This window comes from Capsicum annuum, chromosome 10 (genome assembly GCF_002878395.1).
Source record: "Capsicum annuum cultivar UCD-10X-F1 chromosome 10, UCD10Xv1.1, whole genome shotgun sequence".
Taxonomy (NCBI): Eukaryota; Viridiplantae; Streptophyta; class Magnoliopsida; order Solanales; family Solanaceae; genus Capsicum; species Capsicum annuum.
In genome coordinates, this window is record NC_061120.1 from 195,045,922 (window position 1) to 195,062,182 (window position 16,261).

The window sequence follows — 16,261 nt, forward strand, 5'->3', positions numbered from 1 at the left end:
TGGGGGGATTTGAAGGAACATTTTTTTTTTTTAAATTATAATTAGTTTTTAATAATTATTGGACCCACAATGCCACATGGTAGCTTCTAATTAGCCTTTCTTACCACATCATCGCGTGTGTATTACACACACTTGAGATTTTAGCTGATTGGGCAAAAAATGCCCAATTGAAATCAAATTGGGGAGTTTAGGGGTTTAATAGGTGCAGACCTTAGTTTAGGGGCCTAAGTGAATTTTAGAAGCAAATTTGTGGGGCTATCAATGGGTTTGGCCTTTTCTGAATAACTTTTTCTTATCTGCTTTATAAATTTGGATTACTTCAACAAACAAGATGAACACCAAATGTAATTCTCTCTGCCTATTCCTGTATTTCTCCACCAGTCTCCTCACAAGATGGATGGCTTCTGTAATCGATCGCCCTGGCATGAATCTGAACTGGTTGGAAATGGACACACTCCTCTTCACCTTCATCTCCACCATCCTCTCTTAGACTTTCATAGTGTGACTTAGCAGCTTGATCCTTTCTAATTGTTACAGTTTTGGATATCACCCTTGTTCGTGTATAGTGGGACCATTGTACTCTATCTCCACTCTTTGGGTTCTTTTTGTAGTCTTAAAAATGACATGACGCAACCCTGTTTAGCATTCTATACCTGCCCTGTGCGCTTCCAAAACTCCACCAGAAATTCATCTGGTCCAGTCGCTCTTCCACTGCTCATCCTACTAATAGCCTGCTTAACCTCCTCTATCTTAATGCACTCTACAGTTCTTTTAATTTAGTTTGCTAAAATATGAACTAGGATGATATTTAAAAGCACTTTTTGCAGCAAAGTTGTCAAAAGTCGGCGAGTACAGAGCACTGAAGTTTACAAATTTAACACAAGGGTTTGTAAGTGCGTTGTATGAACATAAGGGAAAATTTGTGTTTAGACCTTGAGGAGAGTCCGAGTAGTTATTCTAATTTCTAGGGGTGAAATAGAGTATCAGGTCTTGTCAGTTGCATGATGATTTGTGATATTCTCTTCTGTTTTTTGCAGCTAAACTACTGCAGCACGATGAGGTGGCTAGTGCTTACCAATATTCTCATCGAAAGGTTTCAGGGATGTATCATTATAAGCCAAGGTACATTTTTAAAGTGTTATATTTTGATTCTTGTCTTTCCTCCACCATAACTTACTTTCTTATCAGTTTTCTTGGGCGATTATTTATTATATTCTGGCCTTTGACCTTTGGGTTGGCGTAGAACAAGGAAAAGGAGACCAAATTCTGGTGTCCTCTTCAACAGCAACAACAACAGCATACCCAGTATATTCACACAGTGTGGGATCTGGGGAGGGTAGAGTGTACATAGTCCATACCACTACCTCAAAGGTGAGGTAGAGAGGCTGTGTCCGGTAGACCCCCGGCTCGAGACCAAACATCATAGGAAAAGACATAATATAAGAACAAGAAACAAAAGGTAGTAACAAATCAACAGACAATAGCAGAAACAAAATTATCACCAAATAATACCACCAACAATCTATCTGAAACAACAAACAACTTCCAATTATTAGCACGGATAACAGTTCGTACCTGTACCACAGTTCTTATTAGAACTTAGCTTTTAGGGTGATTTAGCTAGAGTGTAAATGCTGTATGCTGTATTGGAATAAGTTACATATAGTCAAAATACTTTGGACTGGTCATGCATTAGCTAGGTTATGGTAAGTTGAATGCTCAAGTTCACTTTAATTGAAGATACTTGCTGAATATGTTTTGGAATAAGACCACAGAAAAATATTACCATAAATAGTTGAGAGTTAAAAATGGTAGAATGTTGGAAACTTGTATGTTCCAAATTCTACTCCTTCAGAACTCCATAGTATAGCCAGTCCAAATAAGATAAGGAAGGGAATTTGCAATTTGCTGCAGGTTGACAGTTACTGTAGTAATATCCTAACTATCTCCGAATACATGAAATAGACCTAAGTCGAGCAAATGGACATAAATGATTCATATAAACGGCTGTTTCAAAGTCCATTGCTGGGAAGCCGCATCAAGCTTTCCATCAGTCATGCATGTTGGTATTGATAAGTTCAATGTTGTTGGAGTATTTAATCAGCCCAAATAATTCAAATGTCCATCTTGGCCAAGTAGGCCTCCCTTAGATGCATTCAACGGTACCAAATTGACTTTACTATTCTCTTTTTTTACTACTTAGTATTTCATCCTACTGGTTCAATTTTAGTGTGCATCCAAAACTGTAACATAATTTAATGCATAATGAATGAATCAGTTGGTGCATGGTTGGTCAGTTGCCACTGATTTGGTATTAGCTATGCCTATGTTGTGGTTTGCTAGAGTAAATGTTGACTTCGGCATTCATTGTGCAATAGCTCATGGCAACTTGATATCCCATAAACTTGTAAGTTAAATAAATCAAGTGAACTTACTAAAACAGGCAATGTCAAACCGCATTGTTCTTTCCCTTTGTAATGGGACTGACTTTGCAGTTCTTTGGCAGTAGCTTTTCTTTTTCCTCATTTACTGTTGGGGATCGGTAGAAGAGTTCAGAATTGCTTAAGTTAGATTCAGGGTATCAGTTTGTAAACTTGGTCCCATTTTGGAGTTCATCCAGTTGTAGTTTTGAGGTTTTTGTGTAATAATGATATTGAGTGGTTTTGGGTGTTGGGGCTGCTGAAACTTTTCATATTCATTTTTTTTGTAACTTTGCATATACTATAATGGACTTCAGTGGTTGCAGTTCGGTGATGGAAGATGGCCTTTATCCAGCTTCATACTCCTATATTGACAACTTCACTCCAAATCCATATAGCTCTATGGAGATAGCAGAGTCCTGGAAGCATGTGGTTAAAAAGTTTGTAATCACTTTATTTACTTTATCTGATTCGTGCAACTGGTCATTCTTTATGTAAATACATATGCCTATGTTGTTGCTAATGGTGCAGTTATTTTGACAGGCCAAGGTGCAATTTTTCCAGCTCAACAATAGAATCAAAGAAACCTGCTGAAGGTGGCACAAAAAAAAGGTATCGTTTCTCTTATTTTCCTTCAATGAAAGGATTTCTCCTTTTTGGCTTAGCGTTTGTCATCAATGTTTTTACTATACATAGGGATAATGACTTGCACCGATCACTGTTCATGCCAAATGGACTGCCAGATGGTACTGATTTGGCATATTATTCGAAGGGGAAGGTTAGATTCATTTCTGTCTAACTCTTAATATTGTCCTCCTAATGTGCATTGTTTTCTCTATTTTTCTACTTTTTGTTTTGGGGCTATTTAGTAAGTTGCCTTAATTATGATTTATGCTTGAGCAATTAAAATCTTTCTGCAGAAAGTTCTGGGAGGCTACAAGCAGGGGAATGGCATAGTCTGCAGCTGCTGTGATACCGAGGTAAACTTTATAACCTACACATACACACACATTTGTGTGTAGATATGTATGTATTATATGTTTTGTATTTTTGTTTATACAATATACATTTTATATATACTTAACATTCAGAGGTGCTGCTTACTATTGCACTTGTTATTCTTTCTAAACAGATAAGTCCTTCCCAGTTTGAGTCTCATGCTGGATGTGCAGCTAAACGTCAACCGTAAGTATTTCTCAAAGACTATTATTTGCAAAACAAAAAAAAATAGCAAGAATGATCTGAATTATTCTATCAATGACCAGCTACCGTCACATCTACACATCCAATGGACTTACCCTACACGATATAGCATTAATGCTGGCAAATGGTCAAAGTATAGCTACCAATAACAGCGATGATATGTGTACAATATGTGGCGATGCGGGAGAACTGATTTGCTGTGAAGGTTGTCCTCGGGCTTTTCATGCAGGTGCTTTATTTTGCCCTAATTTTTGACGTTGTTCTCTATTGTGATTAGTCTTTTTTTTCTAAATGTGCTGGTTGGTAAGCTGACAGATCAGCACATTTTTAGCTCTTTACTGTATCTTAAAAATCACATTTTAGTGCGCTTTTCTTTTATTTGATTATAAATGAAGCCATGCCAAAAGCAATTTGGTAAGCCAAACTCCCTGTTTTTTGTTGTTGAGTGTAGCTCTTTCAATTTCCCTGCCTAATAACCTCACTTGTGCTTACAGTTCTGCTCATATAAAAGCCTGTATTCTTGCAGCTTGTTTAGGTCTACAATGTACCCCGACTAGTGGTTGGCTCTGCTCATATTGTCGAGACAACTTTGTTCCTGGTAGGAGAACTGCTGGAGATGCAGGACCAATTATGATACGGTTGACAAGAGTGGTTAAAGCTCCAGAATCTGAAGGTGGTGGGTGTGTTGTTTGCAGGTTTGTCACAGTTGTGGTCCTTCAGAGAGCATTTAAAATTTATCTAGCCCTAGTTTCCATTTATCTAAATTTTGTGATTAAGAACATTGTTTTTATGGATAAAATTAGTTCAACACTTTAACCTTGTTTGATATATTCCGAGATATTCGGAATGTATTTAGGCCTTCAAATGTCCGTAGTAGCTACTTTTATATAGTTCTTGTCCATTGTGATAAAGCTGGTTAAACCAAAATATGGTAGGTTCATCTTTTGTCTTTCTTCTACAGCTAGAACCAATAGTATTCTTTTCAAGATGTGGTTCATTCCCCCGAGTATGTCTTGCCTAGGTTTTGTTGTATTGCATTTAGATATTCATAGCACTTAAAGAATGAAACTAATTAAAAACCTAATCATCTTTAGATTTTATGCATCATGTAACAAGTGGCCATGTGTGGCAATACCATCGTTGAATAGCATACATCAATGTTGCCAAAGGCTCATTTAAGGTGCGCTCAAGTCCTGAAGCTCACAGAAGCTCTGGGAAGGCGCTTCGTGTAGGCAAGGCATTAAGGCGTGCGCCTCATTGCCCATGAGTTCTATCTTGAATGGAACAGTACTAAACAACAATATAATTGGAAAATAAATGTGTTAATTGTTAAGGAAAACATTATGAATGAGGTTTTTACTTTTTTCTTGAATTACATATATTTGTATATATTTCCTTAATTGCGCCTTTTTAAAAAATACTTAAAAGTTCACAGTTAGATTGCACTTAAAGCCCCGTTAGACCTGGAACACGTTTTAGAGTTTCCACCTGTGTCAACATTAGTATACATCAGATTTAGTGCTACCAGATGGCGGAACTGCTTCTATGATTTATTATTTTAAGTTACTTGAAAAAGTTGGGATAGTGTCGAGGATTTTGTCTGGTCCTACTATGTGGTTCATGCTGACCATTATGTTATTTTATTTGCTGTCTTGGTGGTCACACATTGCACGGTTTGCAAGTGCAAAATAACATCAATTGAGTTCCTACCAGTGGAGATAATATACCCTTGAACTCATTTTTTTCACCATGTATTTCTAGGACCCCGGACTTCAGCGTTTCCAAATTTGATGATCGAACAGTTATGCTCTGTGACCAGGTATACTTTGACCAACAGTTTACTTGTCATATTTCAATGTTCTACTGCTGTCTTTAGCCTTCCCTCCTCCTATTCCCTTTCTTATGGTGCCATATGCACTATTTAACTATTTCTTTTTTGTGTGCATCTGCAGTGTGAGAAGGAATACCATGTTGGGTGTCTACGGGAAAGTGGGCTGTGTGATCTGAAAGTGAGCCTAGTTTCTTTCTTATGTTGGATAACTGCGATTATGTGGTCCTTCAGTACTAATAAATGCTTCTTAAAATTGGTGCTAGGAACTCCCAAAGGATAAATGGTTTTGTTGCAATGACTGCCATAAAGTTTATGTGGTACTTCAGAATTGTGTTCTGAAGGGAGCTGAGGTCATTCCAGCTCCTGCAGCAGCAGTAGTAACTAAGAAGCATGTACAGAATTGTTTAATGGATACAACTACAAATGACATTCAGTGGCGTATCTTAAGTGGGAAGAGTCGCTTCACAGAGCATCTGCCTCTTCTTTCCAATGCAGCAGTAATCTTTAGGGTGAGCTTTTTATTTTTAGTAGTAAGCACCAGATGAATTTTTTGCTCAAAGCATAAAGAGGACACTTACCGAAATTCTGAATCAATGGAGATTGTACAGTACTGCTATAATTGGACATATATGTTTTAAGACTTGTGGTAAAACTACTTAATGCTGCATGCTGTTGAAACAATTTGTGTGGAAGTTAGGGGTCTGTTTTTCCACCTATATCATTCAAATTGAAGAAATGTTGCGACATTTCAATTTCTATCCCATGCTACTCAGTTGTTAGACCAAAATATATAACTGTGAGCCCAATATTTTCTTGGGAATTATCAACAAGTCTGCAGAGGTTCTGTGAAATTGTTGATCTCTTTGATATGGTTGTTAACTGAACTGCACTATAGATTTCAATCTGCTAGTATAATCTTGTGCATCACCAAGATTCTTGAACTCAAGAAATCTCAAACAGAATGCCCGGCGGATCAGCACCGCCATTGTTAGAAACAGACAAATCCTACTGACTACTGCATCACTGAATAATTGAGTCTACTTATAAATAAATTGGCAATTGAGTCTTAGTGGAGTAGAACCAGCTGATTGATGGATACATCCCTACAGGTGTAACAAAAAGAATTTCATATGTACTTGTGCGTCTTATTCATTAATTGAATAGCTAAAAAGTTATCGTTGAATTGTGCGCCAAATTTTCATTATTCAAGTTACTTGCCTGATTTTAATTGTCATCTTTGTCTCTGTGCAGGAGTGCTTTGATCCCATTGTTGCTAAATCTGGACGAGATCTTATACCTGTTATGGTTTATGGGTGAGTATTCCTTCTCTTACAAGTTAAAACCCTAGTGTTACACATAAGTTTTCATAGAGACTGCCCTTTTTTTATCTTGCCTGTGAACTGTTTTAGAAAACTTCTCGTGTTTGATCTTTTAGTACCCTACATTTAGGATAACTAGTCTTAGGGTATGTGCTTTGCCTGTATACCCTATATCCATGAATACACAATTTATGTGTGTGGGTGTGTTTTTGAATTAATTAAATGACAACTTGTTCGAATTAAATCTTTTTTAAAGGTTAAAGAAAGGGGAATGACATTTCTCTTAGGGGTTTCATGCTTTTATAGTAGTATAGATACTCATGATCCCTCAAGTCATTGAGTATTTGCTTTAAGTATTCTTATTTGCATCCCAGATTCTTTAATTCTGTTTAATGACCTTTTCTTAGGCATTTATCATCACAGTATAGATGCTTTAGTGGAAGATCTAACTGCATAATAAAGATATAATAGATAGCAGTATTGGTATGTGATTAAGTTAAATATATTCTTGGCAAGATAAATTGTTTTGCGTCATGTTCTGGTGCAACAGATAATTTACTTGAGGTACATGAGCGGAAATTTCCTAAAAGAGATTGATATTAGCAACTTAAATGTATAATGTTTTGTAGTAAATGAGTAATGAAGATAACTAAGCTCCAACTTATTTCTATCTATTAGTCTGAAGGTTGTGTCAAAGAAGTTGCTGAGTTAATGTTTGTAGATTATCACCTTGGATATTTTGGCCTACTTGTTTTAAGCCTTTTGCTTTCAGAACTCGAGATCTTGCTCTATTTGAATTGCCTACACTTTGACTTTTCTAATTTCTATATTCCTGTCTCATGTAGGAGAAACATATCAGGTCAAGAATTTGGGGGAATGTATTGCGTCGTTTTGATTGTAAAGTAAGCCACTGATTTCTAAGTTATTTTTCTGGTTTCGTTACGATACTAATCCATTCTCACAAAATTTTGCATTTATAGTTGGTCTGAAGATACACCCTATTCTGCTTTCCTGAGTTATTAATGATGTGCCTAAATGGATACAGGTCAGTAGTTGTATCAGCTGGTCTTCTCAGGATTTTCGGGCAAGAGGTTGCTGAACTTCCTTTGGTGGCTACAAGTAGACAAAACCAAGGCAAAGTAAGTTCTGTTTGACTCGGCTCCTTTTGCTCTGCTTATTTGTGGTTTCGCTTGCTGCTTCTGGAGCTTTTCTCCTAGGGAAAGTAAGCTATTCTTGTGAAACACAAGCTGATGATTCTTATGTTTCTTCTTTTGAAGGGTTATTTCCGGGCGTTATTTGGATGTATTGAGATTCTATTATCTTCGATGCATGTTAAAACCCTGGTACTGCCTGCTGCTGAGGAGGCTGAATCCATCTGGACAAATAAACTGGGTTTCAGAAAGATGACTGATGAGCGCGTAAGTGGATCTTTAACATTTGTTTTGACAGATCATTTTTTCCCTTTTTTTATCTTGATTCTGTCTGCATCATGGATGGTACTGCTAAAAGTTAAATAATTGATTCAATTTTCCTATGCACACAAGCCAATTTGTATTGCCAATTCAAGAGTTGGATCGAGTGCAAGCTGTAGGAAGTTTTATCGAGGATATTTGGGTTGCCGTAAGGCAATTTGAGGAATATTTGGTCTGGGAAGAGACAGATTACTAGTGGAGGGCTGTAGTTAGAGTAGCTTCGAATCCTATAAAATTAGTGGCTCCCTTTGTTTGTCGTGGACGAGGGATCGAAGTTGGGTTTGGTTAATATTTGTCAGGAGTTTTGTTGTGGCTATGGCTAAACAATGCTTGGTGTACTCCAGTTCTACTACTCAAATCTATATTTCATTTAGGTAAATAATCTTACTAGTTCTATTGATATCTTTTACAGTATCGGAAGTATTCTAGAGACTTCCAGTTGACAATATTCAAGGGGACATCAATGTTGGAGAAGGAAGTGCAGCAGACAGCTTAGGAATTGTAATTCATCTTTGTGGAGAACGTGCACTAGGAGCTAGATTGCTACATTTCTTGCACGCACTCTTATTTAAGAGGGGAGAGAGACGTCTTATAATAAATGATCTGAAATAGCGCTGGAAATAGAGAATGAGGTGCTTCTCATTGCTGAAAAATCTTTTCTTTGATACCTAGAACATCCAAAATGCTGATGAATTTGAGTTTCAAGGTGATTAAATAGTACACGAGGCGAGGTGTTTCATATGGAGGTACATCAAGTTGATGACGGACCTTATGAGGATGATCGTAGATGCAAGGACGTGTATTTCTTAGTCGTTATATACTGCTATGTTTTCATAAAGGTAGTAGTGGGTTTTATAGATCAGTTTTAATGGACAAGTATTCCTTATTCGTTCATCGCTATGTTTTCATAAAGTCGTCGTGGGTTTTATTGAATAGTTTTGAGCTGATGTATAAAAGAGCAGCCGAGGAACTGCTCTTCTGAAGTCCTTGAGGCATGCTGACCTTTTATAATGCGTGCGTGGGGCAAATGTTTTTTACCCCTTTCTTTTCGTTTTGGTATTGTACATTTGCAGTGCATACAGAAAATTTTGCCAGAAAGTAATGTAGGGATATATCTTATACAGGACCATAAGCTTTTCCTTTGGTGTGATGAATTATTAAACAAGTATATGTTATGATTGGGTCAACAAAGAGGAAGTAACAATTTGTTATTGATATTGTTGTGGCAATCCCTTCGTTCCATTTTGTGTGGCAACGTGGTCGGGGCATGAGTCGAAAGTCTGCTTACACTCCATCCCACCCCATACGTCACTTGTGGGATTTCACTACGTCGTCACTCGTGGGATTTCACTATGTTGTTGGTAGGAGTGTAGGGATTTCACTAGGTATGTTGTTAGTAAGAGCGTAGAAACCTGTGAGGTCGCATGTGAACAAACTAGTTGGGTAATGCATGTGCCTAATGGCAAACTTAGCGGTATTGTCAATACTTTTAATTATCTCTAGATGTTCTATTTTCACAATTTTAAAAGAAGAAACAGAACTTTATAGCCTGCAAACTATCAACTGAAACACTTCAATATGTGCGAATTCAGCTCCTTGCTCATCCAAGTCGAATCAGAGCAGTGCAAACTGCAAAGTACAGTGAGCGAGTGCCTAAACTAAAGTTGATGTTGAGCAAGCTATGTCGATGGAATCCACGAGAGAATGTGCCTAAACTAAAGTTGATGTTGAGCAAGCTATGTCGATGGAATCCACGAGAGAATAGTTGTGAGAGGCAGAACTGAAGCAGTAGACCCCAAAAAGTTTTTTGATGGAAAATGTATATTAACCGACGTGTTTCTAGGAAATATTTGTATGCACAATTTTACAAGTTCATGATTCCCTGTAATGCTCTTTAATAATAAGTACAACCAGACTTTACTGGATACATTTCACTCAATCAGGTCTAATTTTCTTTAACCAGAAAGCTGGTATATTCATCCATCATATACAATTTCTATCATGTGGTACAAAGAGTTGAATAGCACGGAAGCAAACAAAGTTTCACTTCGGATTACTCTTTCGCGATTCGCATTCATGAATCCACCAAATGTATGGTCAAACACTACTCATAAAAGATGTCTCCATGTTTTAACTTCCCAATATACCAATCCAACAGCCTCAGTCGCAAGTAACAGTTCTCCCAGTTCTCCCAGTTCCTGAGGCTTTTAAGTCATAATGAGACCTAAATTGTCGTGACAGAATGTGCTGAGCCAAATAAATAAGCCACAACATCAAAGACCAATAGGTGTAATCACAAGCTTCATGCTTTCCTAAAATATGAACACTCACATGCCCTTCTAATATCAAAGCAAACAGCTATATAGGCAGTGCAGGAACTTATTCACATTGTGACACACCAAAAGATGTCCAAAGGAATTGCTCTAATCAGATGACAATATACTCTGTTAGAGAGCATCTTTCTCCACACACATTAGAATCAGAAAAAAGTAATCCGATATGTTTCCAAAAGACCATAAAAATTCCTCCCATCTCACTGAAATCTATCCCCAGGGCAGAAACAACAATAACAAGTGGAAAGCTAACGAGTAACAACTCTATTTGTTTACCCTCTTCAAGAGTGAAATGGGAAATAAACAGACACTAAGTTAATCACTAAAAAAAACCTGCATTCCGAAAAGGAAAATTAACTGCCAGTTTCATTCTAAAAACATTTAGCATTTAAAGTTGAAACAGCAGCTGATTTGATCTAACCACGTTAGGTCCACCAAGTTCATTCAGTTCGATGCAAAGGTAGCTACGCCTCGCAATTGGAAATCAAAGACGGCAAGTGTTCTGCTATGATGGTTATGGGCATTGAGTTCATTCAAGATTGACCCTCCATGCCCACCATATTTATAATTCACGCTTAACACTACAATATCTGCCTTCACTACCACCAGCACAAGCGAATATATTCTTGTCGAAGTCGAGCTGCTATAAACTATCCAAATATATCTTGTTGTTTGCAACATTCGAAAAAAAGGAAAGAAAAAAGAAGGCCAGAAACTGACCCATGCATGAAGACAAATGCAAGCTATATGCCACAATTTCTAAAATAAGAAATTCTTTACCATGAAATTAGATTGTATTTCTTTTGAGCAGCCTAAGAAGACTCATTCTAATACATGAGTTTGAAGTAAGAGCTCCTACTTCAATGTAAACCTATGAGTTGTTTTGAAGGTTGGTAGCTAAAGCGTATCTGAGCGTTAAAGGGGATACACGGAAAGTAGGCCTTGATTTGATATTTAGAACCACGAGTTGTGTTCTGGTTCCCTCGGATTAGTTAGCACCATACCAAGTGTAATTCCACGTGTGGGGTTTAGGGAGGTTGTGCTCACACAGCCTTACCCATACCTTGTGCAGATAGACAGGTTGTTTATGATAGACCCTCGATTCGCATAAAGCATATCAAAGACAGAAACTTCATGCTAGAAAATAAACCTTACTAAGCAAATGGATGTAAAACTAGCCATTATTAACCACAAATTCAATATCATTCGAAACACAAAATCACAAGCGGAGAAAATAAATACCAAGATCAAATACCGAAAACACATAAAATTCTTTATTTAAGTTTTACCAAAAACACTCACAATCTTCATCCCATACTACCGTTACATCTCATACATCCACGCATAACAACGGAGTATCAAGCATAAAACTAAAGACAACTAAACTCAAAATGTTAATTCTGCTTACAATAGATCCTTATAATCTGGCTTTAGTGCACCGCGTTGCCCCTTAAATGTTAACATTTGCAAACGTTTGAAGAGCCTCACCAGTCAACCTACAAACCCTCCATTCCTTCATAACTTCCGCACCCATCTCCTCATAGAACTTAATCGCATTCACATTCCAATCTAATACCACCCATTCCACTCTCCCATACCCCATTTTCGCTGCCTGCGCCGCTACTGCGGACAACAACATCTTCCCAAAACCCTTCCTCCTATAACACTCCCTCACAAAAATATCCTCAATGTAAAACCCCGGTTTCGCTAAAAACGTCGAGTAATTCGGAAAAAACAAAACAAAACCAGCAACAACAATGTCATTTCCACCTCCACCAGCGCCCGATTTAAACAACTCCGCTTCCGGGTCATTAATCGGGACATCAATCATTACGGTTTTATAAACCGGGTCGAAACTCGGGTTAATTTGGTCAATTGAGACGAAAGGTGTTCTGGAAACTTCTAGAAGGAAGACGGTGAATGAGGTGAATGGTTGAGGGGGGTTTGGGGGGAAGAGAGTTGAGGAGAGTGAAGATTCGGTGGCGGAGAAGAGATGAGTGAGTCGTTCGAAAACGGCCATTTGGTGGATGAGTTTGTGAATATGGGGAACGTCGGCGATTTTAGCGAGTCGGATTCGGGAAAATAGATTGTGACTGGTTGGGAGAAGGTCTTCGGAGATAGCGGAGGGAGCTGGTGATGGTGGCGGCGGAGGTGCGGCGGCGGCCATTGTTGTTAGAAAGGATTGAAGGTTTTGGAGAGGTAAAATGGGGAAAGTGTGGCCTCTGGACTAAATGATATGCTGTGGGAATGGACGTATTGAAGAATTTGGAGTCCGGAACCAAAGTATGCTGCAACTTAAAAAAAGCCATTTTATGCCATATTAAAAAAAAAATAAAAAATTCAAAAATAATAATTATAGAGCCTTAATTACAATTTTTATAGTAATAATTTCATAATTATGAAAATAATAAATTATATTTTGTATTTAAGTAAACTGTTGTTATACAAATAAATATACAATAAAATTTTTTGTTCTTATTTTACTCAAATTAGTTGAGTTAAATAAAGAATAATTATCTCATCTAATTAAATTTCCATAAATTACTCTTATTTATATTAATAGATTTCTTTTCCAAATCAAAATCAATATGAAGACTATTATTTCCATGATCTTTAAAATTTCAAAATGTCATTCTCTTATATCTCTAACTATTTTTTTTTTTTTTAATTTTTTCATTTTTTTAGCTTTTTCTTTTTAATTTTAAATTATTTTTCTTTTCCATTTTTTTCTTTCCACTTGATTTTCTCTCTTCTACTTCTCCTTTTTTTTCTTTTTCTTTTTTATTTATTTTTCTTTATTTTTCTTTTTTTTTTCCTTTTCGCATATTTTTTTTTTCCATTTTCTTCTTCTTCTTCTTTTTAAAATTTTTTTTTTCTTTTATTTTTGCACTTCTATTTCTAGTTTCTATTTCTCTTTCTTTTCTTTTTTTCCCTTTTCACTTCTTTTTTTTTTTTGAATTTTTTGTTTTTTGTTTTTTATTTTACTCTTCTGTCCTTATCTTTTATTTTTAAAATACAAATATCTATTGATATATACATATGCAAAATAAATAGATATACAGATCTGCATATGTATTTACGGTAAAAAAACATGTATATATATCTGCATATGTATTTACAGAAATGCATATCTGACTCATATGTATATATAAACATATATGACACAAAATCTCTATAATAAAATGACAATTACATACATATACATAAAGGTAATAAAAAAATACATGATAGATATCATAAACAGTAAAAGAAAACAAATAAGTACATATGTTACCCTCTAAAATGACATAGCATGTACAGTTTAAAGATAAATCCAACACCGTATAAAATATATATAGCTCTACATATGTATTTACAGAATACATACCTGATCCATATGTATATTCTTATTTTACATGAGTCACTTTTGTATTTCGCAAATACATATGAAGATATATAGTATAGTTATATTTGTTACTATTTAATATGAATATGATATGTACATCGTAAATACATATATATGTTTTGTACCGTAAATATATGTCCAGATCTATATGGCTATGTATTTTATATGTTTTTTGAATATGTGTATGTGATATACATATTTGTCTTTTCAAAATAAAAGTTAAAGATAGAAGAGTAAAAAAGGGAAAAAAAATAAAAACATAAGAAGAAAAAAATGAAAAAAAAGAGAAGTGAAAAAGAAAAAAAAAGGGAAGAAAGAGAAATAGAAGTGTAAAGATAAAAGAAAAAAAGAAACAAAATAAAATAAAAAAAGAAGAAGAAAACGAAAATAGAAAAAGAAAGAAAAAGATATGAGAAAGGAAAAAAAAAAGAAAACAAAAAAGGAAAGAAAAAAAGAGAAATAGAAAAGAGAAATTAAAGTGGAAATGAAAAAAAAATCAAAATAAAAAATAAAATGAAAAAAAAAACTAACAAGAAAAAAAAAGATAGAGACATAAAATAGTGAAAGATGGTAATGATGTTTTATTTTAAAATCTTGAAGATCATGAAGATAATTATCTTTAAATATGAAAAAGGAAAAAAAACAACAACAACAACAAACCCAGTGTATTCCCACTTTGTGGGGTCTGGGGGGGGTAAGATGTACGCAGTCCATACCTCTACCTCTGATGAAGTAGAAAGGCTGTTTCCGAAAGACCCCCGGAAAAAGGAAAAAAAAGAAAACGAAAAATTAAAAAAATGAAAAGGGAAAAAAGAAGAGAAATATAAGAGTGAAAATAAAAAAAATAAAAATAAAATAAAAAAATAAAATGATAAAGAAAATAAGATGAGAAAAAAAAAGAGGGTAAAAGATATGACTATATTTGGGTGAGGTGAAATAGTAGAGTGAAAATATAAAAATGTAAAGTAATGAGAGTAAAACATGCACCTGCTTAGTTAATGAGTAAAATAATGTTACCCTTGCTATAAACTGTAATTTTATAAAAGTGTTGCTATTTGTTGTAATTATAGTCTTAAGTATGCTACTTTCTGTAATTTTTCCTTAAAAAAAATATTAAAATAGGTTTTATACACTTATTAAGTGCATAATACCTTTTTATTTTAACGGCAAATCCATTCACGGCGTCAGAGAAAGTCAAACTTAGATTGTGCACTTTTTAAGTGCACAATCTATTTTTTTATGGATTGTGCACTTATTAAGTGCACAATTCATTTTTCTATGAATTGTGCACTAAATAAGTGCATAATTCTTTTTAAAATAGATTATGCACTTATTAAGTGCACAATATTTTTAAAATAGATTGTACACTTATTAAGTGCACAATATCTATTCACTTTTTACGCATGACATTTTCATTTCATTTATTTATTTTTTGACTGTGCACTTTTTTAGTGCACAATTCATTTATTTATATTGTTCACTTTTTTGCACAATTAATGGATTGTTGTGATTTTAGGCTTGTTGAAGAAGACTAACAAACAACAAAAGGAGCTGAAGGCCAAAAGGATCTTAAAGCTAATTTTGAGCATTATTGTGATATGTAATCTGATGATGTTCATTTACCTTTTGTGCCGTTGAAAGAGAATCGTCTATGTATGATATTGTATTTGACGAATATAATAGTATTTCTCTGTTAAAGTACAAATACTATTAACGAGAAAATTTTTATGGTGGATGAGGTGTGCCATGTCATATTTGTGTGAGACTTTTCATTATTTGATAAGTGCACATTGTGGGTTCAGTGTAATTATTATCCTTTTCACTTTTTATTGGAATGTCATACTTTTTTATTTTTTAATTTATTTACACAAAATCAAATAACATGAATAAAATAGGGTGAAAAAATTATCATATATATTTTTTTATCTTCTTATTAATATAAATTATCTAACTTTAAAGTTTATCACACATAAATCACTCTTTTATTTATTTATCATATAAAAAGTCATCCACTTTTAAATTATCACAGTAATCTTTTTTTCTAATTTTTAAAAGGCAATGAAATGATATAATAAAATTATTTATCATTATTTTATTTAATAAGATTATTTTGATTAATAGATTTATCTTACAAAGTAACTATAGAATTAAAAACAACACTTAGAAAATAGGATAGTTTGTAATTAGTATCCTTAATATATGCTTTTTATTATTATTATTATGGTGAAACTGTTTAGTTTGAAAGCTTATAACAATTATTATTACTATTATTATTATTATTATTATTATTATTATTAT

General features: G+C 34.7%; 2 protein-coding genes across 5 annotated transcripts in view; one reads left to right on the top strand and one right to left on the bottom strand.

The window, feature by feature from the left end:
- The window catches only part of LOC107843491, a 13,156-nt gene extending 3,779 nt beyond the window's left edge, over positions 1-9,377 (top strand). Inside the window, exons 4-20 of one of the 4 annotated variants that reach the window (XR_007046006.1) lie at positions 1,038-1,122; positions 2,738-2,860; positions 2,964-3,032; positions 3,117-3,198; positions 3,341-3,400; positions 3,553-3,605; positions 3,686-3,852; positions 4,150-4,318; positions 5,385-5,442; positions 5,576-5,632; positions 5,718-5,963; positions 6,706-6,767; positions 7,619-7,675; positions 7,819-7,912; positions 8,051-8,191; positions 8,658-8,877; positions 8,952-9,377. Coding sequence is in view for 2 of the 4 variants with exons in the window: in XM_016687798.2 (XP_016543284.2) it covers positions 1,038-1,122; positions 2,738-2,860; positions 2,964-3,032; positions 3,117-3,198; positions 3,341-3,400; positions 3,553-3,605; positions 3,686-3,852; positions 4,150-4,318; positions 5,385-5,442; positions 5,576-5,632; positions 5,718-5,963; positions 6,706-6,767; positions 7,619-7,675; positions 7,819-7,912; positions 8,051-8,191; positions 8,658-8,741 (1,607 nt within the window). In the remaining 2 variants the exon portion in view is untranslated. Of the gene's footprint in view, positions 1-1,037; positions 1,123-2,737; positions 2,861-2,963; positions 3,033-3,116; positions 3,199-3,340; positions 3,401-3,552; positions 3,606-3,685; positions 3,853-4,149; positions 4,319-5,384; positions 5,443-5,575; positions 5,633-5,717; positions 5,964-6,705; positions 6,768-7,618; positions 7,676-7,818; positions 7,913-8,050; positions 8,192-8,657 lie in introns of all 4 variants that reach the window. The other 3 variants (XR_007046007.1, XM_016687798.2, XM_047398283.1) reach the window with 3 other exon arrangements.
- A 2,453-nt stretch (positions 9,378-11,830) lies between these two features.
- Positions 11,831-12,866, bottom strand: LOC107843492 (probable acetyltransferase NATA1-like). Its single transcript, XM_016687799.2, has one exon. It carries the CDS (start codon positions 12,743-12,745, stop codon positions 12,029-12,031), a length of 717 nt encoding a protein of 238 aa, XP_016543285.1. The 5' UTR covers positions 12,746-12,866; the 3' UTR covers positions 11,831-12,028.
- Between the last annotated feature and the right edge of the window lie 3,395 nt (positions 12,867-16,261).